This window comes from Calidris pugnax, unplaced genomic scaffold, assembly GCF_001431845.1.
Source record: "Calidris pugnax isolate Ruff unplaced genomic scaffold, ASM143184v1 scaffold205, whole genome shotgun sequence".
Taxonomy (NCBI): domain Eukaryota; kingdom Metazoa; phylum Chordata; class Aves; order Charadriiformes; family Scolopacidae; genus Calidris; species Calidris pugnax.
In genome coordinates, this window is record NW_015090943.1 from 33,855 (window position 1) to 61,754 (window position 27,900).

At 48.6% G+C, this 27,900-nt stretch overlaps 1 protein-coding gene across 1 annotated transcript; it reads left to right on the top strand.

Annotated features, from left to right (window-relative positions):
* The first annotated feature begins 5,955 nt into the window (after positions 1 to 5,955).
* LOC106893701 (regulatory solute carrier protein family 1 member 1-like) lies at positions 5,956 to 24,327 on the top strand. Its single transcript, XM_014951885.1, has 8 exons — positions 5,956 to 6,180; positions 8,948 to 9,074; positions 11,146 to 11,273; positions 11,857 to 11,985; positions 13,107 to 13,210; positions 13,632 to 13,821; positions 19,049 to 20,930; positions 21,178 to 24,327. The coding sequence occupies exons 1-7, from the start codon at positions 6,096 to 6,098 to the stop codon at positions 20,917 to 20,919; spliced, it is 2,634 nt and encodes an 877-aa protein (XP_014807371.1). The 5' UTR covers positions 5,956 to 6,095; the 3' UTR covers positions 20,920 to 20,930; positions 21,178 to 24,327.
* The last annotated feature ends 3,573 nt before the right edge of the window (positions 24,328 to 27,900 follow it).

The window sequence follows — 27,900 nt, forward strand, 5'->3', positions numbered from 1 at the left end:
GGCCTTCACCCCCCGCCCCGGGGTTGGGGTCCCTGGGCCTGGAATCGGCTTTGTGTCCCCCCCTTCAGCCCACGGAGCCTCCGCCCCGCCGTCTCCCCGAGCTCGGGGGTTATTTTGGGGGGGGACCTGTCGTTTTTTTGGGGGAGAAACGCGACCTTTTTCCCCTCAGGATCTTCCTCTTCCCCTCAGGAGAGGGTTCGGGATCCCCCATGGCTCGATGTCTTACCGGGGTCCCTCCGGGAAAGATTCGGTCTCTTCCTGTCCCGGAGCTGAAAAAGAAAGGAAAATCGGGGGGTTTTTTATTGAGTTTTCAGAGGAATTTGGTGTTTAAATGGGGAAGGGCTTGGAATGAGGGAGAGGAAGAGGAGTTGGAGAGCGGGGAAGGTGGTGGCTGCAGTTCCCTCAGACCCGGGGAACGAGGCTGAAACCTTCAGGAAAAGGGTTTATCGATCATATCAAATTCCTGCCCGTGTCTGGGGTGGAAAAGGGCAGATTGAGGCTTTTCTCCCCCCTTTTTTTTTCTTTTTTTCATACAGGTGTGGGGACCAAACTGCACATTTGCCTGGTTTCCCCCAGCAAAGAGAGAAATTCAGGGCTCGCTCGTGGCCAACGTGCCAAAACACACGGCGTGGGGGCGGCTCTCGTCCGTCTGTCCGTCCGTCTGGGGTTTACTCACTGTTTTGGGTTCAGTCCCACTTTTCTTTTTTTCCCCTTTTCTTGCGATTTTTACCCGTTTATCAGTGGGGTGGCGCGTTGCAGGACAGGGAGATGTCAGCTCCTTCTCTCGGGGCGCTGCCTGCGCCTGGCAGAGTTTGAGGAGTTTTCTGGCCGTGGCTTTTTCGCTTCCCGAGCCTTTTCCAAGTCGAAATTAATACAATATTTTTCCAGTCCAGCAAATATTAGTCAGTGATGGAAAAAGGGCTGAGCTGACAGCCCTTGGGGTGGACGTGTTCCCTGGCTGAGCAGGTTCCCCACACTTCCCCCGCGGCGTTTTGCTTTACCTCTGCCTTTGGCAAGCCTTTTATTTTGGGACGGGGGGTTGGTTTGGAGGGGGAGACAGTCTCCAAAGCAGGGGGAGAAAATCAAGTTGAGGTGGGTTTTCCTTTAGCCAGGGGGAAAAACTTGATTTTTTTGGTAGGTAGAAAGAGAGAAACCACCTCAAATCAAGGTTCCCATCTGCCACGCTCCAGCAAACCCCCACTCCCCCAGTTTGTTTCGCTGCCACCAGTGAAGCACCCACATTCCCTGCTGGGAACGGGGACAACCTCCATGTGTGGGATTCTGCCAGCGTGTGGTGGCTCCATAAACTCCTCCTCATCGCTTTGTCCCCCTTGTGTCAGGGTAACCCACCAGCTCTGGGTCTGTTTTGGGGTAATGAGGGTGTCACGGACTCTTTCGCTTGTGTTTTGCCGATAGTTCCGTTCTTTGCAGTGAAACTGCTGCGGAGTTTTGCCATTTTTATGGGCCGCAGGTGACAGGGATCAGCGCTGTGCTTTTTGTAGCCACCTCTGCTTCCCTTCTGCTCGCCCATCTGCTGTTCATGCATCATCTTGCTTCCTTGCTTTTAACGTCTTCTAGCCCTGTGTTTATTGTTCTTTTCCCTCTTGTTTCTGCCCAGCGTTTGGGAAGTGTCTTGAGGACCTTCAGTGGGGTCTGAAAATGCAAGTTATTGGTGAAGTGGTTTGTTGAGGAGATTTAGATGGGATCACAGGAAGAACTTCTTTGGTGTGAGGGTGGTGAGAGCCTGGCCCAGGTTGGCCAGAGAAGCTGTGGCTGCCCCATCCCTGGAGGGGTTCAAGGGCAGGTTGGAGGGGGCTTGGAGGGACCTGGTGTGGTGGGAGGTGTCCCTGCCCAGGGCAGGGGGTGGCACTGGATGGTCTTTAAGGTCCCTTCCAACCCAAACCATTCTGTGATTCTAAAAGTGTCCCGTTGGCACAGGAGAGAGGGTGAATTTAATAGTCCTTGTGCAGGGCGGAGTGAAGCGCTGTGGTGTGGTACTCCCAGCCTTATTTTCTGCAGTTTTGGGGAATTCATCGTGGGTGCTGCAGCGTGGGGGGAGGCGAGCGGGGGGGCTGTGAGGTTTCCGAGGGACGGCGGTGGCTGCACGACAGGGAGGGTGGCGTGAGATAACGGGGACCGGGCTGCGGTGATAAGAGGAGCCGGGTGAGGAGAGGGGAAATAATTGGGCTCACTGTGGTTTCCTCCACACGTTGAGGTGGTGGCTTTTCTGGAGAAGGGACGGGAAGGCTCTGGGAAGAACCAGGTTCTTCTGGCAACACCATTTCTTTCCTTGGTTTCTCTTTCTTTCCACACCATGCATCTCCTGGCCTTGGCTGTGCACGGGAGGATTTAACACATTCAGTTTGGGTTGATTTGCGTTCGCTGGTGGAATCTGGCACTCTGGATTGGGGTTCCTCACTCCATAAGTAGGTTCTACCCTATGGCATCATGCAAAATCCAGCTGTTGGGTGGTATCTGTTCCTGCATCCCTGCCCAGGTCACCTCCAGAAGCGGGTGCCTGCATCCCTGCCCAGGTCACCTCCAGAAGAGCCCATGTCAGTACCTGGCCAGCCTTCTAAAATACCCTACAAACTAGATAATCAAAACACAGCAAAATGAAATCAGTTTGTTTTAACAGCGGAGCAGAATGGGTCAAAAGCATCCTAAGCTGTGCCGCTAACGGGTGTAGCGTGAGTGCCGGGTGCTTAATTCATCGTCTGAGGCGTTAAGGCCGAACGCTCATAAATCCAATCCCAGCAAGACGACAGAGGTAAAACCTCACTTAAACTGATTAACTTGTCTCTTCCAGAGCCTCTGCGCAGGGAAACTGCCATTTAAGATTTGGGTGTGCAGCTGGGGTGTATTACGAGCTCGCTTGCTCTGCGGGCAGCGGCGTGACTGAGTCAGGCCGGGCGGGAGGCGTCCGGGAGTGAGAGAGGATGCGCTGGGACTCTTCCCATCACACACGAACCTTAATTATACCAGTAATGTCTTGCAAACCATCAGAGCAGAGACCACGTGCCTTAATACAGGCTGGAAACAGACCCGTGTTTGCACCCAGTGTGGTGTGATAGCGCTGAGGCTGTGAGGTGTGTGGTTAACGAGAAGCCTGGAAGCTCGTGCTGGTTTCCAGCTGTGAGGTGTGTGGTTAATGAGAAGCCTGGAAGCTCGTGCTGGTTTCCAGTGGCGTGTGTTTCCCTAATTCTGGTGGCTCTGGTTGTTGTTGTCGTACGTGGTTCTTGTTATTTTTGCTTTTTCTGTCTTGTCTTACTTTGGCACCGCCGCTTTTAGAGTGCATTAGAGGGATTCTTTGTAATATTTCTGAGTTGCTGCATTAAAGCAGTGAAAGTCTGTAGTGTCTTCCAGACTTTAAGACGTGTAGGAATTGGGTTTTTGGGATGTTCTTTTTGGATCTGGTACCTGCGATAGCATCGCGCAGAGCCGTAGCCCGTCCAGGCAAGGGCTGTGAAAGCTTCTCCCACACAACTTTGCCAGTCCCGACCTGTGGGAAACCTGTTGTTGCCGAACCGGCCTTTTCCAGCCCCAGAGAGACGCGGGTCTTGCTAAACGGGGTGGGAAACGTGAAATTCAATCCTATGCCCCACGGGTTTAGGCCGAGTTCTCTGGCGTTTCTCGCTTTGGACTCCTTCCAGGGGGTAGGAGGCTGCTGAACTGATCTGTCTGGTCTCGTCATCCTCCGACGGAGGCACAGAAACCTCCATGCTTAGCAGATACCATTTCTGAGAAGTTTTGTTCCCATAAAGCATTTCTCTACTTACTTCTTCTTGGTTTGTTTCCCTGTAATTCAGGACATCTGTAGGTATTACAGATCTAATGGCAACAGATTACTTATTTCTTTTTGGTTTGTTTCCCTGTAATTCAGGAATACCTGTAGGTATTACAGATCTAATGGCAACAGAAATGTTCCCATGGTGATTATTCATTTTTATCTCGGCGTGTTTTTCTGTTTAATCTGCAGACCCCACGTTAAGTCAGGTTATCGTAATAGAGAAGGATGTGGCTTTGTGTTTTATAGTCAAAAGAAGTGAATTCTTCCCACCACGGACTGACCACAGGCTCGGGAGAGGTGTCTTTGGGTGCTGAACCTTGGAGTCTGGATAGAGTTCCATCACTGAAGTAAACTGGAAATCACTGAGCTAATCATTGAGGTCCCTGTAAAACTGGTTCTTCTGGGGAAGCGTGTTGTGGGGAAAAGGCAGAGATGGTAGATATTGGACTGGATCATCCGTGGATCTACCCCGGAGGACACTGCCTGCACGTGTGCAGTCAGTCCCTGGTCAGTAGGTGCTGACTCGGGGGGAGATCACGCTGTAGAAGATGGTTGTGACTTGTGAAATCGTAGAGATTGGGCTTTGGGAACGTGTGGCCAACAGGCCCCGCTCTCCAAAGCCTGGCCTCTAATTAAGAGAGACCAGCCCTTCTCCGAGACGCTGGGTTTCGAGAAACCGTTGCTGGGTTTCGGTCAAACCAACTCTGTGTCATCGTCCAACCACTTACCCTCTGAGGTCTCTCTGTGCCTGAGGTAGAGGTGCTTTGGCAGGTCCTGTCCGTGGTGAGCACTGCACACCTTCCCTTCTGACGCTTGAGACGGGTCCGGAGGATTTACTGGGAACGCTTTCCTAAAACAAAATAAAAATAAGGAAAAGCAAGATGTCTGCTTTGTCACGCGCGGTGTTTCTCTCTGCGCTCTCTCCATGAACAGATAGTCTATGCGGAGCGGCCCCTGACCGACAACAACAGATCTTTGGCCTCCTATGGCTTGAAGGACGGGGACGTGGTGATCCTGCGACAGAAGGAGGTGGTAGAGCCACGACCCTCCATCCGTTTCCCAGGTGAGAGAGGATTTGTGCCAACTTCTGCTCTGAGCATCCAAAGATCTCAATATGTATCAAACACCGACTCCATCTCTGCTCGGTCTCCTTTAGCTCTTCCTTGGGCAAAACACTTAGGAAGGAGAGTGGTGAGGGATGAGGCAGGGACTTTTAAAATTGGCTAAAGGGCTAGTTATTTAATGGATTTTTTTTTTTTAATTCTAAGGAAACGAGTGCCATTTTGCTGTTCTTTTGGGGAAATGGAGAGCTGGTGAGGAAGGTGACTGGTTCAGAACAGCAGTTTTTGTTCAGGGGTGTGACTTTTCATACAACTGCTGCTTCCCTTCCCGCTCAGAGTAGCAGCCCCATAACCTCAGTCTGTGCAGCTCTGACATGTTAAAAGGCTGTTGTGTTGTGGTTCGTGCTGCCAGTCTGCACCGTGACAAACACCCAGAGAAGATGCATCTTGACAAACCCAGTTACACAATCCTGCGCACGCTCCAGAAAGTCCTCAGATAACATCTGAGCGGAGCCCTGCTCCTCTCTCCTGCCTTCTGCACCCATTCCTAGCAATTCCCCCACAGAAAATATCCCTGGAAAAGGAAGTCCCGCTGGCTGAGAAGGACGTGGGAGCGTTGCTTGAGGTCCTCGTCCTCCTGCCTCAGCTGGAGGATTGGTGCCTGCAATGCAGGGCTCCAGAAATGGTACTACTTTTTTTTTTTTTTTTTCCCCCCAGCTTTTTGGTTTTTTAATCCGAAGATTCAGAAGAGCCTTAGAGACACTGGGTTTAGCCCTGCCATCCCTCCCTGTGATATTCCCATTTGTGAAGCTGGAAGTAACTTGTCTGTGTTTCACTAAAGTGCATTTCAGGGGATTAAAAATGGGCCAGATAGAAGGCTGGTGCAGTTAGAGCAGTATGAGCTGGCATTCCTAACCCACTAACCCGAGCGCATGGCCGTGCTTCCGACACGAACCGCTGTTCACAGAATCTACTCTAATACCGTAGCATTAAGAGCAGCTCATCCTTCTTGCAGTTTTTCCACTGTGTTTTTCAAGCAGAACGGTAAATGTGAAGCGCTGACACCTCTGACTGTTTTTTTTTTCCCCCTCTCTCCAGGTCTGCCGAGGATAGACTTCAGCAGCATCGCGGTTCCTGGGACGTCCTCGCAGCAGCACCAGCCACCGGCGCAGCGTCTTCGCCCGTCGCCCCCCGATGCGCCTTCGTTCCCTCAGGGTTTGGACAATCCGGCGCTGCTGCGGGAGATGCTGCTGGCCAACCCCCACGAGCTCTCCCTGCTGAAGGAGCGCAACCCGCCCTTGGCGGAGGCTTTGCTCAGCGGAGACCTGGGTACGTTGGGTTTTCAATCTGCGGGAGGGGGGGTTCATAGAATCATAGAATGGTCTAGGTTGGAAGAGACCCTTGGGATCATCGAGTCCAACCATCTCCCCTACTCTACAAAGTCCTCCCCTACACCATGTCCCTCAGCACTGCATCTAAACGTCCCTTAAACACAGCCAGGGATGGGGACTCCACCCCCTCCCTGGGCAGCCTGTTCCAATGCCCGACCACTCTTTGGGTGAAAAATTCCTTCCTAATGTTCAATCTAAACCTCCCCTGTTGGAGCTTGAAGCCGTTCCCTCTCGTTCTGTCACTAATTACCTGTGACAAGAGACCAGCACCAACCTCTCTACTGTGTCCTTTCCAGTAGTTGTAGAGTGATGAGGTCTCCCCTCAGCCTCCTCTTCCTCATACTAAACAGTCCCAACTCCCTCAGCCGCTCCTCATACGATTTGTTTTCCAGCCCCCTCACCAGTTTCGTTGCCCTCCTCTGCACCTGCTAAAAGGCAGGCACAGATTTTGAACTAACTGGGATACTCGCTGCCAACTCATTGATGGTGCTGATAAAAGGTGCCACTTTGCAGTACTGAAGGCAGAGTTCCTCTCCTAACAAGACTTCCTGGCAAATTGAGGGTATTTCTCTTGTTTGGCTTCTTTAATAGCCTCTCTCCTCTACTTTGAAACATCTAATACACAGATAAGTCAGGTTTCTGTGAGCACAAGTGGCTCAGCTCCCGATTTTTGTGCAAAGGCTCCCTGAATTCATGTTTTCCCGTAATGGTGTTGTGTTTGCTGCATCCCAGAGCGCCCTGAGACTCAACAGAGCAGTGTCCCTGAGGGCTTAGCTGCTACAGAAGCAGACAGCAGAGAGGGAGAGGAAAAGCAACAAGTAAATGGTGTCTTTAGGGAGCTTTTCCAATAGAAATAGACACAAATGTTTCAGTCTGTTAATCTTGAAGGTGTTCACGTATTTTGGGCACAGTTGGAGTCTAGTCCCTGTCCTTCCCTTCCTCTGCAGGTGAGCAGTTGATGCTGGTCCCTCATTCCTCATGTGATGGAAGCTTTGAACTCTAGTGTCCTTTCAGTATGAGAACAGGGTGGTGGTTTAGCCATCAGAGGATGTGCTTCTGAACATCTGCAAGTCCTTTAGTTAGGAAATAAATCCTGTTGGGTTTGGGGAAATGGATGAAGAGGAGGAGCTTCTAGCGGGAGACCTCCTTCAAGGTTACATCCTAGTGATTTCTCTCCGTCAAAGGAAGCTAGGAAGGAATTTGCATGGATATTGTCAGCCCGTTTATTTTTTCCATTTTTACTTTAGCTCATATCCAGAGTTAAAGCCGTGTCCTTTGTGCTGTCAAGCTTTTTCACACCTCTTGTGAGCGCTGCGTCCGTAGTGCAGTGGAGAGACTGTTGTATCACCTTGAGAAGATGTGCTGCAGCGGGCAGAGGAAACGAGAGGTTAAGCCCAAGACACCCAGAACGGGCTCCTCTGCTGCTCTCTCTCTCTTGTCTCATTGTGCACATTAAACTTTGATTTGGGTGTGCATTTTTAGCCCCAAATGGCCGCAGTGGGGCTGCGGGAAGGAAGCGGGGTTTGATCTGGTTGTGCTTTCATCATTCTGTACGGCTGCTGTTGGGTTTGGGCACGGATCCAGCCCAGCTCTGCCTCTGATGCCCAAATATACACATAGATACGTGCCGTGTGACTGCGCTGGATGCACAGCGAGCACTTTAGAAGGCACCTGCTACAAAACCAAACAAAAACAAATCCGAAAACATACCCCTTGCCTTCCTGAACATGGAACAGCCTTTGAGCCAGGGAGCTTCTTCATGGGAGCTGCATTTCTGGAAGCAAATCTGCAACCTTCTGTGTTTTACAGAATTTAATTTATTGCTGAGTCCTTTTGGGAATGTGTGTGATCAGATCCAAGTAGTACTAAAAAACAAACAAACGTGGGGGTCTAAAAACTGGGTTCTTAAAAGGTGTGGCAAGACTTTGTGGAGCAGGTGTCCCACCTGGGACCTCTTGATTTCAGTGTCCAGCTCTAGGGGTGATAACGTCCCTGCCTTTGCCTGTGTTGCTGGGGTTTAAAGTAAGTTTTGTTGTTAAATCTTTTTATGTCTTACAGTTTTGCGTGTGCTCTTTGCTGGATCCTCAGACTGTTATTTTACGGGATTGCTGAGTGTAAAACATGGTAGATTTTGCAAGCTGCTGTTGTAGATGGGCCATCTCACTGAGAGCTGGGAAATCTTGTTCCTCTCTCTGGCTGAAGCTTTTTCAAAACACACGTGCACACGAGCTTCTCGTTTGAATCGTGCAAGTTCTGCAGTCATGATTTCTGCTTCAGGTCTCATTTATCTGCTGCTTTGCAGCTGGTTGGTTTTTTTGAGTGTTGTGTAGGCAATTCTTGCTGCAACAGAAGAATGAATTCCTGTTTTAATGGCAGCTCTTTGTTGTCTTCATGGTTTTGCCATTTTTTCTTCCATATAAAAATGTATGTGCAAGGAAATTGGGTTTGATTGTGCTGAGTCTGGGTAGCAGACCCAAGGAGAAAGAGCTCTGTCCCGTTGTTTTTCATCTCAGTGGGTTCCAAAGTTTGCCACCGATCCTTTGAGGCCTGTCCCTGCTGCCTTCAGATGAAGCCTTTGGTGCTGGTGCTGCTGATCCTGCCCCTGAGCGCGTGCTGGCATGAAAAGGAGAGTTTGTTGTGCCAGAACTTGATATGTAAGAGTCATTTCCAGTAAAAAGCATTTCTGTGTCTCCATCTTACTGCAGAGAAATTCACCAGAGTGTTGCTGGAGCAACAGCAGGACCGAGCCCGGCGGGAGCAGGAGAGAATCCGACTCTATTCAGCTGACCCTTTTGATCTGGAGGCACAAGCCAAGATAGAAGAAGACATAAGGTAGAGAATAAAAGCTGCTTGTGGGCTCTGGAGGTTTTTGTGGTGCTTTTTTCCACAGGGTGCTTCCATCCATGATGCTTTTTCCATGGAGGATGCAAGGAGTGTGATTAGATCTGGTCTTAAGATGCCTGCAGGGGAATGCTCTGGTCCACCTTTGCGTGTGGGAAGGTTGGGAATCGGGGACACGTAGGCTTACCCCATCCTTTAGATGTCTCCAGCTGAGTCCAGACCATGAGGAGGCAGCATGTGATGTCCCAGAGCTGTCCAAGCTGGTCTGCTCTGAAGGAAGAGCACTTGTGGAAAGCACTTAGAGATCTTAGATCCTCCTGAGGGGTGGAACTCGGCTGCTTCGGGTGTGTTTTGACCCAGAGAGCTGTGGTAGTCTCCAAGCTGAGCTCTGCACGGCAACGTGGCGCCGTTTCTCCCGGCTTCCTTTGAGATTTGGTTTTGCTTCCTGCTAATTGTTTTGTGTCTCTGGCTGATTCCCAGCTCTGAGCATCATCGCTGCTGTCAGAAGAGATGTTCTGTGGAAATATGTTCCGCTCGTCAGCGCTCGCTCCCTCTCGCTGTCTTCCAAATGTAATTGCATTGGGCTGAGGCTTGATTTCTTAAATTGAGTGATAAATCCTTGAGGCAGAACATGACTGGTGGCTTTTTTCCCTGATAAAGAAACGTCTTTCTGATACAGGCTCATGGTTGGTCATAACCAAAATTCATTTGTGATAAGTGTCGTTCTCGCGTTACGACTGACAAGGTGTTGGTGCCAGATAAATGCTTGGTTTAGCCATGCAGAGAAATAGACATTTGTAGACAGCAAAACACTGCTCGGAGGCACAGGAACGCTTTCCTTCTCCCACAGATGAGGGGACAGATAAATGGGATGTGTCCCGGGCTGTGCGGCTGCTGGGGAACAGTTTGGGCATCTGGCAGCCCCCAGATTTCACACCCCGCTTAGTTTCTCTGAGCTCCTTGTTTAATTACCCGTTCTCTGCCCAAGATTGATGGGAAACTATTGCAAATTTTATTTTGAGACACGTCTCTGCCCTTCAGGTGTGTCTTAGGTGGAGAGGGTGTTGAGCACAGAGAAAACAGAATAATGGATTTGACAAGAAAAAAAAAGAAGATTAGCCACTTATATATCCAATTTAAACTTAAATAATAAATGACAGGAGAAGGTGTGGCTCTGTGTCAGGAGTATCTGCAGCGGGACAGGCTGGCAGTAGGGTCAGGTCTCGGGTGCCATTAGCTGCTTTCCTTCCCCACCAAGGAAACCACGTCTACCCCACTTGCTGTGGGAAGGCTACCACGGTACAGAAGATGGATGAGAGAGGAGCCTGGGGTTTTTCCTCTCTCCCTACTGAGGAGGAAAAATGAAACGGCATCAAAATCAGAAGCCCTTCTCCCTTTTTGGTAGATAAAGCTATTTTGGATGCAGTCGCTACGGATACCCATCACTTCCAAGATACTGTAGGGGCTGTGATGGGCTTCTTGAAGAGCGTTGCTTCTGGAGGCTTGAATTTGCACCAAGGGCTTGTGCTTGTGGTGGTGTTCTTGCCGTGGTTGTGCTCACCTCCCTCGCTTCCTGTGTCTGGAAAGGGAAGATACCAGGGAAACCTTGGAGGATTTTAATGTTCAGCTGCTGTGTGGGATTCCAGCATTGCAGCTACTGGCAACATCTTCATGGTGTGCCCTCAGCGCTTTGTTTTAGAGTCAATAATAAATATGCAGGGTTTTTTTGCTCGCAGATTCTCCAGGTTAACCCTGTGGTGACAGGTTTGTGTTGCAGACAGAAGGTCGTCTGATGCTCTAGTGTGAGTTGGGCAGGGTGTGAGAAGTCTTTGTGACTGCTTGGGAGCGACTTGGTGTCTCTGGATCATTATTAGCCATCCCCCTGCTAAGAAGGCTGTGTTTAGCTAACGAAGGGGTCTTTGTGGTTTAAACACGCTGTGTGCAAGGTGAGCTGCAGCGGGTGGGATTGCTTCTGCCAGGTCCGATTGTGAGTCGGAGGGATGCTTATGAGATCTGGCTGATGGAAGGTCTGATTTTTCTCTCTCTTCTCCGTTAAATTCAGGCAACAAAACATCGAAGAAAACATGACGATAGCGATGGAAGAGGCCCCCGAGAGTTTTGGGCAGGTGGTGATGCTGTACATTAACTGCAAAGTCAACGGACACCCAGTGAAAGCCTTTGTTGACTCAGGTGAATTGCCCCATTTTCATCTCTTTCTCTGCATCCTCCCTCACTCCGAGGGAGACAGGAAATGCTCCAGGAGTTTTACTCCAAAATTCCGTAATAAAGCACTGCATTACGGGGTATTGAAGCACCTGATCAAAGCCTGAAACAGCCTTTTTTAAGGCAAACAGAGCAAACTGTTGTGAGAAGCAGTGGGCATGAGTGCTCAAACACCCAGATCAAGGCTGCTGTGAGAATTTCTGGGGCTGCGATGCCAGAGAGGTCACTGCCACACGGGTGTCTTATCTCATTTCACAGATGGGGGGATTTTGCATGCCTTTAAGGCCGTGCTTCCCATCCACAGCCTTAAAGGGGAAATACTTGGGGTTGTTCCAGCTCTATAGTAACGTGTACTTTACCGTCAGTGCTGATCTGTGTGTAAACAGTCAGTTTTACGCAGCGGGATTCACGGGAAGCCTTTCTGCCTTAATGCAGTTGCTGGTGCCACGTGGTTTCCCGGCTGCTGAGCGCAAGGTCTTAAGCCCTTCCAGGAGAGAATTTTCATTTGTGATGGGCTGTCAGGATTTAACGTGAATTCTCTTGCTGGTAGGTGCCCAGATGACCATCATGAGCCAAGCTTGTGCTGAAAGGTGCAACATCATGCGGCTGGTAGATCGGCGGTGGGCCGGCATCGCTAAAGGTGTGGGGACACAGAAAATAATTGGGAGAGTGCACTTAGGTAAGTACTGGGATCCTTTGGGCAGCTTTAGCGGCAGTTTGACTGCGTTCCTCACAATCTTGGCACCAAGGAGTGTCTGCTTTCACTGAATTTCACTGAATTTTTTAGAGTTGGAAGGGACCATAGAGATCATCTAGTCCAACTCCCCTGCTGAAGCAGGATTGCCCAGAGCTTGTCAGAGCATGTTACTCAGGAGCATCCAGGCGGGTCTTGAAAATCTCCAAGGAAGGGGACTCCACACCCTCCCTGGGCAGCCTGTTCCAGGGCTCTGTCACCCTCACCGTGAAGAAGTTTCTCCTCATATTTGAGTGGAACCTCTTATGTTCCAACTTGTGCCCATTGCCCCTCGTCCTCTCACTGGGGACCACTGAAAAGAGTCTGGCTCCCTCCTCCTTCAACCCTCCCTCCCTCCCTCTCCCTATTCTTTAATACTAGAATTGTGAGAAACTCCCACAGAGTCAAATAAAAGTGCATCTGCAATATGTTCCTTTGTCTCGGGCACAGTAATCTGGCTTCTGTCTCATTTAATGCTTTTTTAAATGCAATTACCTTAATACTTTTAGGTGAGGGAGTCCTCAGCTCAGACGATGTGTTCACTCTGGGTGCAAAAAACCGGGACTAATGTGAAATGGCAGGATGTTTCCTGTGTGGGGTGGGAGCGCTGGGCAGCAGGAGGTGCTCAGGAAAGGTTCCAGTGCAGCAGAGTGCTCCATGTTCCTTTGGGAAGAGAAGGCTCCCTGTGCTCTTGGGCGGGTTTTCTGGATGAGAGGAGATTGTCCTTAATGCCTGAAAAATCGATTCTCTTCACTGTTGTTGCTTTTTAGACTTGTGCTCTAATGAGCCATAGGCAGCTCGTGGAGCTCAGAGCGTTACAGAAGCAGTACTTAAGGCTCTAAAACAAGTCAGTTTTTAAAATAATTAACTTCTTGAGACCAAGGCAGGCTTGACAGTCCCCAGGGTTTGCACAGAGCTAGACTTTCTGTGACCCGAACAGTACGTCAGAGCTCTGGTTTCAGATTTGCCCAGGTTTGTGCAGACCTTTCCTGGGGATGGAAGAGCACAAAGTCGATCTGTTGTGCTGGAGCCTTGCAAGGTGGTAACTTCTCTCCCTTGTGTTTCAGCTCAGGTCCAGATTGAAGGGGATTTCCTGGCGTGTTCCTTCTCAATCCTCGAAGAGCAGCCCATGGACATGCTTCTGGGACTGGATATGCTTAAGAGGCATCAGGTATCAAAATCACTTTTGAAACAGCTACTGGCTCTCCCAAGTTCAGTGCAAAGTGCAACATAAACGCCTTGCCTGTGAATTCGTTGGGATTTTTCTGGGGAGAGTTGATGGTGGATTATCTTCCAGCCAGTTAGGAAAGAAGTACATACACTACATACATCCTGGAGAGCTGTAGGGTGTCTGGCTGCTCCCTGAAGCGTTTTGCTCTGATCTAAGATGCTCGGAGCTTTCCATCTGAATGATTAATTACAAATCAAGTCACACGGGGCCCTTTGCTTATAGCTGGTGCTCTTGGCTCACTTTGCTTAGGAACAGCTCGCACCAGCTATTGAAAATGGATTGTTTAACCTTGTTTCTCCTTTTTCTCTGGGAATGGCCTGACTCTTGTGCAGGCCCCTGATGTCTCGCTGCTCTTTCGCAGTGCTCGATCGATCTCAAGAAGAATGTCCTGGTGATTGGCACGACTGGCTCCCAGACCACCTTCCTGCCGGAGGGCGAGCTGCCCGAGTGTGCCCGGCTGGCGTACGGGGCCGGGCGGGACGACGTGCGGCCGGAGGAGATCGCAGACCAGGAATTAGCAGAAGCAATACAGAAATCCGTAGAGGAAGCAGGTACCAGGGAGAAGCCCAGTTGAAATATTAATCCCTGTAATTTTCCTGCTGTGGATCAGGATGTCTGTCAGCCATCCCCCTTTTCAGCTCCTGGGAGATACACTCTAACACAGCACCAGCAAATAAATGGTGGAGAGAAAAGGGCTTTATTCTTGCTCGTGGCCTCTAAACTGCGCTTCTCTCGTCCTTTCTGTACAGCTAAATCTGCATGAAGGCATTCGAGGGTGCTTGCTGTTTGATTTGGGCTCTCCTTGTAACTTCCTGCCCACTCTGCTTTTCTTGGCCTTTCAAGACATGGAGATAAATGGTTGTCTCTGTCACCCGTCCCCCTGGGTCGCGTTGTAGTGCCTGGGCAGGGACATGGGTCAGTTGGGTGGTGTTTTTAGCAGCTTTGTGGAGGCTTCAGCAAATCCTGCTCTTAATAGCTGCAGCGTATAAAAATAGAGGAGCTGCAGCAGTAAGTAACAAATCTCTGGGCAAAAGTTCATGACAATTTTTAGAAATTAGTGCTATTTCAGCATTTTTTTCCTTAAGAGTGGTGCTTGTGCTCTCGGAAGGTGAATTGCTGCTCTTAGAGATTTGAAAAGCAGCAGCTGAATTCACATCCTAATGAGTATCATCAGTCTTAAATGTGATCTGCAAAGAGAATTTTCTCCCTCCCCATAGATTTGTTCCCTGTGCCTCTGGAATCTGCAAATAGCTGTGAAGTGTAGTTAAGTGGAGATGCCAAAACAGCTGAAGGCTGAGCTATGAGCCAAACTCTCTGAAACTCAGCTTTTCTATGTCACTCCTCCCTTAGAAGCATATGCTTTTAATTGAAGGAAAGCTTCGTTATTTTTTTCCCCCACCATTACAGCAAAGCTGTGAATACCTCACAAAGGGTATTCCTTGGGCCTTCTCCAAAACTTTTAAAGATAACATTTTATATGCAAGTGTTTTATGGAGAGTTTTGGGTTTTACTCCTGATTTTTCCTCTGAAAGCACACAGTAAGGTTCTGCTTCCCACACATGTGCAAAACTCTTTGCTGGGTCATGTTTAAGCTGATCAAGTTGACTTTAATGTTTTTATTCCTAATTTTTTAAGACTCTAGCATGCCCATATTTAAAATTGAAGTGTGGTAGCCAGATTTAACCATATATATTTATATATATATATATATATATATATATAAACAGTTGTAATGCATTGAAGTTTTTCTTTAACACTTCCCAATTGCTGCTTGATAGCCCAATGAGTAAGCAGTGACTTTATGCAAATAACAATACATTAAAGGAGCACGGGGCTGCACTTACTGGTCCCTTTTACCAATTTTCTTCCTTTCTAAGAATATCAGTTTACCAGAATGTAAAAACCCCGAGAGGAAGGCCTGGCTTTAGTGAATCAGCAAGAAATGGTTTACATGTTTGGATTCAAAGCCAACTTTAAATGCTTATTAGCTTAAGTTACAGCAGGCAGAGAGAAACACCAACATAGATTTGACCTTGCCCCTGCTGGGTTTTGACACAGCAGAAAGTCGGATTCGGTATCTCGGGCTCGTGTCTCCTCACATAACCTGGCAGCAAGAAGGCGCAGATGTAAATATTAGTTCTTTTCCAGTTAAAACTTTGAACCTGATGAAGCCTGGGTTGGTTTTTGCAGTATCTTTCCATTTTGGGTGAGATTTTGCAGATATTGTAGCTGGTTGGACTTAGTTCTCTGCTGAAAGGGTCAAATAAAAAGCAAACCTCGGCCAAAAATATATGAGCCTTTACAATAAAAGCATTTTAGTCAAGCGCTTTAAAATGAAAAGTGCCTAAAATGACTTAAATCAAAGCTGCTTATGCACCAAATACAGTTCTGAAGTCCACGTGGCTTTGTTCAGACTAATCAGCGGTCTCTGGTTCTCCATCGACGCTGAATCCTAGAGGAATGTAAAAGATTTATGAGACTAGGAAATCCATTTTGTGTGTTCACTTAATGCTTGTAGAGCATCCAGGCATGAAGCTAAGGTAGGGCTTGTTTAGATTGACTGGGTGTAAGTCTTAGACCCGTTACAAGCCTCTGGCTCACAGGCTGTACCCTAAAGTGTCAGAATATTTATGTACAGCCTCTTCCAAAACTATTGAATCATAGAATTGTTTTGGTTGGAAAGGAACTTTAAGATCATTGAGTCCAACCATTAACCCAGCACTGCCAAACCCACCACTGACCCGTGTCCCTCAGCACCACGTATACCTGGCTTCTAAATCCCTCCACCACTGCCCTGGGCAGCCTCTTCCAACACTTGGTAACTCTTCCCATGAAGAAATTTTGCCCCATATCCCTCCTAAAGCTCCCCTGGTGCAACTTGAGGCCGTTTCCTCTTGTCCCATCGCCTGTTCCTTGGGAGAAGAGACCAACCCCCCCCTGGCTACACCCTCCTTTCAGGGAGTTGGAGAGAGCCAGAAGTCTCCCCTCAGCCTCCTTTTCTCCAGGCTGAACACCCCCAGCTCCCTCAGCCTCTCCTCACAAGACTTGTGCTCCAGACCCCTCACCAGCTCCGTTGCCCTTCTCTGGACACACTTCAGCCCCTCAAAGTCTTTCTTATCGTGAGGGGCCCAGAACTGGACACAGTATTCACTGCTGTTAGACAGTAGCAGGAAAACCAAGTGAAGGAACAGGAGAGTGGAGAAGGAGAGAACATAACACAGGACCAAGGAAGCTCAGCACCCTGTGAGGCCTCTGTTCTTTCTCAGCAGCTTGCATTTTTGCTGCCTTCTGGTAGATGGTACAACAGAAATCACTGCACACATCTGTAGGCTATTGAAGTTCTCTCTTTGAATGCACCTGGATTATTCTTGAGCTTTATTTAATCCCCCTGAAGCTCTCTTTAGTGAGCCTCATGATTGCTGTCAGCTGACTGGCTGGTGTTACCACACCTATGGAAAGGCAGTGAGGTGGTGGTGGAGTCCTGGTATGTTTTACTGTCACCTACAGTCACCTACATCCTCCACCTCTGCTTCGTTTATGTCTGAGAGCTTGCCCTTTTTTTGCCAATGTGCCATGTTTCCTACCACCACTGAGAAACTGCTTACAGAGGATTTACAGAACTGGCAGCAAAACTACAGTTGCTTTAGGAGGAGTAGTGTTCAGGTGCTTTACCCCATGTACAGCTTTTCACGCTGACAGCCTCAGTACAGGAAAGGCGCTGCCACCACAGACACAACTCAGGTTTTTTCCTGATACAGAGAGGGATTTATCCCTGATGGTGCACTTTGTGGAGAAGGGTTTGTTCCGGGTGTCAGCTGGATCGATGTTCCCGATGGGGCTGGGGTTCAGCTCCTGTTGGTACCCAAAGAGGAGGAGGATGAGAGTGGGTCTCAGGAGGAGGAGCTCTTGGCAGAATCCCAGCTACTTCTGCTGTCTAAATGCCTGCAAATCCCTGATGTGTTTGTCTGATCAGGCCCTTATTACCCATCCACTGAATCAAAACACAGTTCTGCTTCCTCTCTGAGAATTGGCCTGGGAGCCAAGAGCGGGAACATAATGCTACTGAGTAGAAACAGAAAAAGATCCCTGGTTTTCATCTGCATCCTGTGGCACAAGCCTTCTTGCCACCTTCATGAAAGATGAGCGGCCTGAAAACCTGCAGGATAATTCTGGCTTTTTAATACTCCAGAGTCACCAAGTCGTTGCAGCTGCATTAAGACGAGGTGCACAGCCAACAGAAGGGATCGCTCTCTGCAGCAGCTGCTCTACTTTATACCAAAGCTTTATCGATCAGAGGTGCAGTACTGCAGCATGTAATGCACCATTTTTAATTAACAGAGAATAAAGGAATAAGAAAAGGGCAGATTTCTTCCATGGAAGAACTCAAAGGAAATCCTGGCTGTGCACGTGAGCATGGTTAGCTGTCCCCTGGTCCACCAGGGTATCTGTAAAAGGGGAAAGACTTAAGGTAAAACAGTGGTATATGTTTAAGACCACTGAGTTTGGAGGCTTCTGGGAGGAGAAATGGAACTAATGCAAGAAATGAGGCAGCACAAAGCCTGGATATCTGACACTGGGCAGAGGAGGGCTTTAATGGAAGAGCAGGCACTTGCTCAGCAAAGGTCATGTTAGTGATTTAACGAGAGCACGAGAGCCGATACATTACCAAGATTAGACCATTAGCAAGATAAATTCACTTATTTAATCTGTCCTGATAACGAGAGCCAGTGTTTGGTGCCGCTGATAGAGATCTGCAGTTCATCTGCTCTCTGTGTGTGGAAAGAAACGTTGAACTGGGTTTGAGTGCCTGGCTGTCCCTTCGCTCTGCTCTCCCCAGCCTCGGGCAGCAGTTCCTTTGGGGAATTCCTGCCTTTTCCTCTAGGATCTTTATGGAATTACAGATGCTATGGGGTTGGAAGGGACCTCTGGAGATCACCCAGTCCAACCCCCGGCCAGAGCAGGGTCCACCCAGAGCAGGTCCCACAGGAACGTGTCCAGGGGGGGTTGGAATGTCTCCAGAGAAGGAGACTCCACCACCTCTCTGGGCAGCCTCTGCCAGGGCTCTGCCACCCTCACAGCAAACAAGTTCACAGAATCACAAAGTTGTCAGAGTTGGAAGGGACCTCTAGAGATCATCTACTCCATCTTTATGCTTCCCTTTTGCAGCAAGCTGGGGTTTGCTCACCTTCTCTTACCTGCAATGGCACTAGACGTCACAAGACAACAGATAATTATGTTGCCCTCTTAATTCTCATTTCCTAAAATGTGGCTCCTGAGTATCTTCAGCCACACAGAGAACAGACCAGTGTGGTGCTACGCACGTGCCTTGTGCTGCTTGTATTTTATTGGGTGTGTAGTATCACCCACAGACAACTCTGCAGTGCAGATAGCACAGAACAGCCTTTAAATTGTTCTCCAGCAGAGTTATTTTTGACTTTATGTAAGTAATTTCCCAGGCAGAGCTCTTGGAAGGCAGCAAGGGTGAGCAGCTCTTGCTGCTCGTACGCTGTCGTGGTGGAGGGTCGGGAGGGGAGCTGCGAGGCGGCAGGACTGGCACCGTGCATGGGGTGTGCTCTGAACGCTAACACGAGTTTGGTGTGTTTGTTTCCTAATCCAAACAGAACGTCAGAAGCCTTGATGCATGTAGTGTGTGTTTACTGCAGCTGGAGTGGGCCACAGACCAGGTATTTATAGCCATTGGTTTATAAGTTTTCGCTGCTGCAGTGGAAACTGGTTCTCCCGTGTCCTGACTCCTCTTTTCTTTCTGTCTTCTGCTAGAGAATAGTGACAAAGAAACTACCTCACTGGAAATGCCCTCATTACCAGCTTCTGATGGGTTTCAAAATCCAGTCCAGTCTTCAGGACTAAATTCCAAGATCTGTAATCCCACCAATCAATTACTTGATCGTTCTGTCTCTGCCCCTGCTTCAATTTGCTCACCCGAATCTAGCCTCGCAGAGCCCATTGATCCCAGAGCCGGCAAGTCTTTTGAGTCTCCATCTGAATGCCAGATAACCCCAGAAACAGAACATCCTCTCTTGTCACAGCATCTTTCCGATAACGCTTCCTTGGCAAATGCCGACCCTTCTCCCCAGCCGGGGGAGGCAACCTGTTGCAATCCAGCTTGCCTTTCACAGAAGACACTCAAAGAAACTTTTATTGCTGACAGTCTAAAGGAATGTAACGCTGAAGAACAAGACTGTGGTCAGGAACATCCTTTGGAAGTGACAAAAGAAAATAGTTTGGCTGATGCTGCGACTAAGCACAGGGAAAATACAGATACACGTCTGTCTTCAGAACAGGAGCAAAAGCATGAGCTTTCCATAGACCATCAGACATGCAAAGAACCAGAGAAGGAACATCTAGAGAAACAAACTGAGACAACTGACCCAGAACCTCCTGGCCATGTTGGTGAGGTTGAAGAACTTGTTGTGGAAGAAGCCAGCCATCAAGCAGGTCCTCCTGCGGAAACGAGAGGAGATGGACAGGAGAAAGCAGGTCTTCCCTGCGCGAAAGGGAGTATCCAGCTGTCAGCCTCCTGTAGCTGTGTGCACATGGAAGCCCTCATGGAAGTAGATGTGGTTGAGCAGCCTGTAGCTGAAGTGTACAGCTCGGCAAAGGAGCGGGAGCGACAGGCTGAGACCAGGAGTCTGTCTGACCTGAATTTGGACACCTTTTCTATGGAGGTGGAGTTGCTGAAGTCTGCGTCCTCCTCAAATGATCTGCTTTCCACTGCTGATGTCCCGCAGTCCAAAAGCACTAGTGAAATTCCAGCAAAGTATCATGAGTTGTCTGATTTGGCGGCTGAAGACAGCTCTTCCCCCTCCAGCATCCCTCAGCTGGACACGGATCCAGGAAGACCTTCAGAAGAGCCATGTTTCTCTCTAGCATCAGCCTTGAAGGAGCTGCACAAACTCTTGATTATCAGTCGGAAAGGAGAATGTAAAATCCTCGCCTCGGAAGAAGTCTCTCAGCTGGAGATGGCTCCCAGAGAGCCAGCAGCACAGCAGAAGGGGCTTTCTGAAGAGGAGCAGAAAGGCTCAGATCCCGCCAGCCAGGAACAGAGTTGTTCCTTCTGTGAGGTGAGGTCTGAAGGTGGAAGAGCAGAGGGGAAACAGCCTCGAGATGCTGACACAGAAAACAGCAGCCACGTGCAGTCTGCTCTTGGGGAAGGTGCTTTAGAGGGGCAGGAGTTTTCAGGTGAGAGCGATTTGGCCGTGGTGAATTCTGCAGCACCATCTGACTGGCAACAGAGCTCTGAGCAGGCGGAGGTTTTGGCAGAAGGTTATCAGAGCCCAACTTTGGAGCAAAACGCATCCGTTCCCTCTACCCCTGCTTTGGATGAAGGTGCACCTCAGGATTCTTGGAGCCCGTTCGCAGAAGCACCTGGGAGCAGCAGCAGTTCTGCTCCTGAAGGTCCGTGGCCGCTGGGTGGGTGTGAGGACCCCCTGCTGAGCCCACCCCCTGGCTGTACTGGCCGTAGCTCGGGTGCTTCTCCACCACCCACTTTCCCCGCAGCGGATGTCAATCGCATCCTGGGCGCTGGTTTTACCACACGGGAAGCTCTCGAGGCTTTGGAACGAGCGGGTGGAAACGCAGACCTTGCTCTTCTCATTCTGCTGGCCAAGAGTATCGTCGTTCCTACGTAACTGCAGAAGAGGTAGCTGACTGGGGTGTCTTTTCTTTTAAAGGACATATCTAAATTACACACCACAATGTACAAGCAGAATGTTGAGCCAGATTTTTTTTGATTATTTGCAGCCAAAGTAACTTGTCTCATCTGTTTTACTTGTTAGATTTGGCCTTTTAAAAGAAAGAAAACGTCCGAGCGTTCTGTGGACAGGATAGCTTTTAATTATGCATACTGGGTTAAAAATTGATGGTTTTATTTAAATGTACAACTTTAGAATAAGCTCCAATGTGACGAATAAAAAGCAGAAGCCATTAAGATCACCGCCCTGTCCAGCGCAAAGCAGAGTGTGAAGTGAACAGGCCGTGCCTGGGTGTGCAAGGGCCAAGGAGGTGCACGAGTCTGGTACAAACCACTTGTCCAAACGGACTCTGGGGATTTATTTTAGCTCTCTCCTGTGCTTTGTAACCCGGCGTGATGCTGGTGAAACCCTTATGGCAGCTACTCAAGGTATGTAGGTGCCCACAGACGTGTAACACTTTGCTGGAGGAGGGGGGGAGGGGGCTTTGGGAAGCGTGCGGTTTCGTGTGTGCACAGGGAAGGCCGATGCCTGTTTTTGCCAAACCCTTTTACGCTCTTGGGCCAGTGTGTTCAAGTTTACAACATGGGGATAGAAGAAGGGAAGGGATAGAATTTGGTGCTACCAAAACTCAAAAGGACGTTTTAACTTATTTGAAGATGTGCTGGTATTAATTGTAAGGGGGCGGGAGGGGAAAAGGAGTATTTTACCAATTTTTTTTCTAGCCTTGCCCACACCCTGTTCCCCCGTACGAAAGAAGGAGCTCAACCACTTGAAGGCAAAACCTTAACGATGAAATTGTTTAACAAACCAACTGAGTGTTACAGCTCTTAACCCCCCCGCTCTGCCCCCAGAAGAACGAACTGTTTGAGCGGCCGCGTTCTCTGTGCACCGAGCGGGGACGTGAGCAGAAGAATGAAGAAATCTGCTCTGTGCCCATTTCATCTCAAGGTTTGGGGATGACCGGCCGCCCAGCAGTGGAAACGCAAACTGCAGGAAGCCTCTAGCAGCTGGTGGGGTACTAATTTAATACCTCTTAACGAGTGAGGGCTCCCCAATAGGGTTTCTGAAACAAATGCACTGACGTGGCTTCTGCGTTAACAACCGTCGTGGCCTTCTGGGAAGTCCTTGGTGAGGAGCCTGGTGAGGACTCACCCAGGCTGTGCTGTAGGAAGCCCTTTCCAGATGCTTTTTTTTGGGGGGGGGGAGATGAACTACTTTTTGATGTTCTGCAGAGCCCCCAAAGGCTGTTGGGGAAAGGGGAAGGAAAGCGTGGCTGAAACACGATACCAAATTTTAAGTAGGAACCTTGACGTAGTCCCACATGCAAATCTTAGTGTCAAGTGTTCATCTTGAACTTTCTGCTTTGAGCTAAACCTGAAGCGATGGCTCAGCAGTGGCTGGAAACACGTTTTGTTTGTGGCTTTCGTTTGTTGTTATCATTGTCTCAGGCCTGTGTTTCTGGTGTTTTGTTTTCCCTGTGGCTTAGCAGATTGGCCCGCGTGTTCGCTAGGCTAGTTTTTCATGCAGGGCGGCGTTTAAAAACAACACGAATTTGGTTTCCTCTGAATTTGCAGGAGTTTCTGATGTCAGTGAGTGATGGGTGTCAGATTGTCCTTAGACGCTTGGGTAGCCAGGAGATCCTTTAAAGTAACGAAGAGCTTTAAGGTGTTCCTCTGTCTGTTGAACAGAGCTTCTGCACAAGCTGTGAAGGTACCAGCAAGGCCTGGGGCTCCCGGACACATTTAACTCATATCCCACCACTCGTGATGCCAGCAGCACCGTGTGGATGTAGGAACTCAGCTATTTGGGGAGCCCTTGTTGGAGCAGCATCGATTAATTCACTGGAGGGCTCTGTTCACATTGAGTTACTGAGGCAGAACTGCAGCTTTAGGGTCTTTGAGAGTTAATCCTGTTGAAGTTGTTTGCTTTTTGTTAATATTCTCCTTGCAATGAGCACCTCAAATCAGCAGAAGCCCCCTCTGTGAAGGGTAACACTTGGGCTGGTACAGGAGGTTGGTGTCATCAGATGTCTCTCTAGAAGCCTTAGGAAATAAGATCTATTAGACCCGTTTCCCATCTGCATCCGATTCCCTGTCAAAAGCAGCAACGAGAACAAAGCTCCCAGCTCCTGCATCCAGAGCATCCTCGGTCTCAACAGCCCAATCTGTTCCCAATTCAGGCACCGGGGTCTCAGTGAGGGGGTCCTGGGAGCAACCCCCACCTGGTACGTGGATCCCAGCTGCGGGCTGGCCCTCTGGGGTGCAAGGGAGCTGAATTCGTGCCCTTCACCTGCAGGTTCATCCTCTGCCAGCTTCTTGAAGCATCAGATGTTAGCCATCCAATGTTATACCCTTCCCATATTTACACTTTATGTTTTTAGAAGCAATTGCTAAGAGCTAGACGAAGTACTGCTGCTTTGCACCAAACTGGGCAAAGGCTCCTAGTTTTACGGCCACGTTTACTTAGACTGCATATACAGAATTTATGCTATAAAAGCTTTAGAGCATCAGCCAACTTTGCTTCAATGCTCAGTTTTATTCTTTGTCAAATAGAATTTTTGAAATCTGCCTTCTGCCAAAGCTGTACTGAAGCATTTATCAATAGTGCTAGAATTTCCTGGGTAACTTTCTCTGAACTGCTAGAAACAAAGCCCAACCCCCAATGATAAATCCTTTTAAAACTATTTTATCAAGTTGGTCCAAGCCTGGTGATTTAAATCTCTTGGTTTCAGAGCCTTGCTTTGAGTGAACGGCTCAATTAGAGAATCATTTTTTTAGGAGCAAGATTTATGTTGGAGAAAATCTGGGCAGTGGTGAGTATTTGAGGTTAAAATAAAATGTAATGGAACATGTATTTAGCAAATGCTGTCTAAAAGTTGTCTTCTGTTTTCATGTGCGTGTGTGTCCTCTCTGCTGTGTGCACACATCCTTCGCTCAGCCTTTAGCAAGCCCTTAATGAGTCTCTGCTTACCTGGCTCATAAAGCAGGAATACTTCTATTTTAGCAGGGATTTTAGCAGGACAGACTGCTTTTGGCTAGAGAGGGGGGTAAAGGTAATGCCAAAAGCTGTTCAGGTTTCCAAGGAGCCATGTACCCCAGCCAAAAATAAGGCTTTTGACTCTTTTCTCTCCCCCTCCTTGTTAATTACTGCCCCAAAGTACTAATGTCACACCAGCTCAGCAAAACGATTTCAGTATGAAAAGTCCATCTGTAGAACACAAAGAAACACTCAGAAGCTGCTTCATAAAGATGCCAGTGGCAGTGGGGACCTGGGTGGGTCTGTAGAGCTCGTTTCTGGGTGTTTCCCGAAGCCCCTGTGGTCATGAACCTCACTGTTGGTGTCTGAGATGTATTCTGATCCTTAAAGATACTCGTAGAGCTGGTTTCTGGGTGTTTCCTGAAGCCCCTGTTGGTTTCTGAGATGTATTCTGATCCTTAAAGATACTGAAGGAATTTATTCAGCCTCTTGCTGTTTCTGTACCCGAGGCTGTGGGTGAGTTTAGAGGTGATGTTTAGTGAACTATCGACGTTTCTGGGCACAGATAATTCTGATGAGAGGAGGGAATATTTCCTGGTGCTGGTCCCTGGCGTGTTTTACCTGCTGCAGGACAGAGCTGAGCTACTCTGCGTTATCCTGACAATCTCTGCCTCCTTGTATGGTCAACTTTCCACGTAGACTCTCAGTCTCCAGGACTGTTAACCTTGTACCTCCTTGATGTGTTCCCTTCTTCCTGTCTGTGTCTCCTCTTCTTGCTGTCTCCTTTCCTCCAAAGTAGCAATATTTAAGTGTACTTCCAGAATGCTTAACTTCCAGATAAGTTTTCTTTCAAACACTATGCCATTTTACAAATAAAAGAAGGAGCGGATCCTAGAGGTTTCTTCACCAGACTTGGACTCCTTGCCAAATGGCTCCCCAGAACTCTTAACGTGAATTCAAAGTGGAGAAATGGAGAGGTGTTTTTGCCTGCCTCTCTCGGAGGTCAGCTTGGGAAGCGGGGTCGGTTTCGTGTACATCATTCCCTCTAACAGCGTTCAAGAGATTTCTTCCTGCACTGTGTAGACGTAGCTTAGTCCGTGACCCAAATGCGTAGCCGTTTGGGTTACTACTCTTTTGACTGATGCTTTTTAGATTAAAAGAGTTTGTTTCAAACTCACTTGAGGAACTTGAGGGAATCAATACTCAGGAATCCTAAAGCTGGTTGCATTTGTGTCATTTACTCTTCTGGGCTGAACATACCGCGCTTGTCCTCGCAGGTGGCTGAAGGGAGGAGTGGTTGTGTCATCAGAGAATGGGATGTGGTTCTGCCCAAAGTAATACACACTTGATTCTTTTTTTGATTTTATTTTTTTTTTTAATATTGGGGGACTGTTTATCAACAAAATTGATGTGTAAAAAAACAAAAAATTTGATATTTAAAAAAAAATGAATAAACACTTTATCATAATGTTGCCTGATTGGTCTGTCTGTATTTCTGAGGTCAGCATCTCTGCGCTCACATCCTCTCCTGGCTTTTTTTCCAAAGCCAATAGAATTTCCTTAAGGTAAATGTTGCCATATTGAACATAAATGAGTAGAAATCTGTGGTTAAAATGATTCCAGTTAGCAGGGCCTGGGAAAAGGCATGAGAAATTCATGTATTCCCCTTCTACAGAGATGGGCTGTTGACTCCTTCAGGCAAGACTTGAAGTGGAAGAGCATTAGGGTGCAACACAAAACATAGCACTTGGCCAAAGCAGTGTCTGCTGGAAAATCGAGTGAGGCACTCCTTGTGTCTCCTCTGGAAATCCCTCATTTCCACCCACATCAGGAGAGGGTTTTATTTTTCTGGAGCTGGCAGCTAATCTCTTGGGACATCAAAAAAATGGCATTTATATCCCTAGAAAGCTTAAAAGTCCCGTTCTTTTAATGTCATGTAATCACAGAATGCTATGGGGTTGGAGGGGACCTCTGGAGATCACCCAGTCCAACCCCCGGCCACAGCAGGGCCACCCAGAGCAGGTCCCACAGGAACGTGTCCAGGGGGGGTTTGAATGTCTCCAGAGAAGGAGACTCCACCACCTCTCTGGGCAGCCTCTGCCAGGGCTCTGCCACCCTCACAGCAAAGAAGTTCCTCCTCATGTTTAGATGGAACTTCCTAAGTTCCACTTTGTGCCCGTTCCTTCTTGTCCTGTCACTGGGCAAGACACTGGGCAAGACACTGGAAAAAGCCTGGCCCCATCCTCCTGACACCCACCCTGGAAGGATTTAGAGGTGTTGATCAGATCCCCCCTCAGCCTTCTCTTCTCCAGACTGAACAGACCCAAGTCCCTCAGCCTTTCCTCAGCACAGAGATGCTCCAGGCCCCTCAGCATCTCTGTAGCCTCTGCTGTCCCCTCTCCAGCAGTTCCCTGTCCTTCTGGAACTGGGGAGCCCAGAACTGGTCCCAGTGCTCCAGATGGGGCCTCCCCAGGGCAGACCAGAGGGGGAAAGACAGTTTTCTTTAGGCACTGTGTACAAATGCAAATTAATAACACTGTTGTGTTCACGTTTGGGATTGTCCCAGAGTCTCTTATTTGAGGCATTAGCACGTTTAAATCTGCAGTCAGAGTTGGTGTGTTTTCCTTGGTTATCTTTTATGGATGCTTTAGGAGTAGGACAAGGAACCCCCCCCCAGAGGTTTAGAGTTTAAAAATGACAGATGAAGTTTTCTTTGAGTAGTCACACGGGTGCAGGGGCTGCATTAAGAGCAGGAGCCACAGAGGTTTAGAGTTTAAAAATGGCAGATGAAGTTTTCTTTGAGTAGTCACATGGGTGCAGGGGCTGCATTAAGAGCAGGAGCCGGATGCAGAGAGGTGAGCGTTGCATCATAGCGCTTCCTGCACCCAAATAGCTCAGAGAAGGGTCAGCAGCAGAAAGGTGACTGAGCCATCACTCAGAAATCTCACAGTGCCACTCACTGGGGTCCGCTGCCGCGTTTCTCTGCAGTCTCACGGCTTCGGCACGTGCCTGGTGCTGCTTTGCCAAGTGAACCACTTTTGGGGCAAGTTTGTCACCAGGATGGGATTTGGGAAGTCCTGCTGGCCAGCCTGGCTTTGGATTGACTCCGGCCTTACATCCATTATCTGCTCTGCCTCTTCTTTCCCTGGGGGTAAACTGGGGGCGAAGGACCCCCTCAGACACGCAGTCGCTCCACTATGACATAATTGACAACCAGGCTCACTAATTACAAGGTGCTGTCATGATTGCCAATAAAAGCACTGAGTCACACAGACAGGGATGCGAGTGGTTGGTGGTTGAAATCCCAACAGGAGCTGCCAAAGGAGTGTCTAGTTCCGAGTCCCTTTGTTAACAAACAAAAATGGGAAGCGCTTTAAAACCAAAATACTTGTGCCTGGTTGTGGAACTGGAGGTGTGCTTACAGGGCTGCATGTTGGTCGTGAGATACAGGGCTTGCTGTTTTCTTATCCTGATAAACCTGTGGTGTTTTTTCCTTGTTTCTTTCCAAATACTGACTTTTTTCTTCCCTAAATCTATACTGCTACCTCCTAAAATGTTTCTTGTGTCACTTTAATTTCCTTCTGGATCACTGGCAACCTTATTGAAGTACCCTACGACTGCCCTGCATGATGAGGTATGTATCTTAGGAGGACGCTATCTTGTGCTTAATGTGCTTTGCTGCAGGAGCTGAGACACACCTCAGTGACTCATTCTGGACTTCCTTGCTCTCCTTCTTGGCTCCTCTCTGTGGGTAATGTTCTTCATGCTAACTTCCAGCTGGAAATACTGCACAAAATATTTTCTATATTTTTTATATCCTGCCCCAAAGAGTTAAAAAATCTCTCGGGAGGAGGGTAGGAAGCAGACTAGCATGTAGTGGGAGCAGGATGGTGCTTCCTGAGCCTGTCCAGGGAGAACTGGAGCTGTTGTTAAATGCTAGGA

Coding starts and splice junctions, on each gene's coding strand:
- LOC106893701 (XM_014951885.1), top strand. CDS start 6,096: ATGCTGCTGGCCAACCCCCACGAGCTCTCCCTGCTGAAGGAGCGCAAC. Junction 11,274..11,856: donor GAAAGCCTTTGTTGACTCAG/GTGAATTGCCCC, acceptor TCTTGCTGGTAG/GTGCCCAGATGACCATCATG. Junction 13,822..19,048: donor GAAATCCGTAGAGGAAGCAG/GTACCAGGGAGA, acceptor GTCTTCTGCTAG/AGAATAGTGACAAAGAAACT.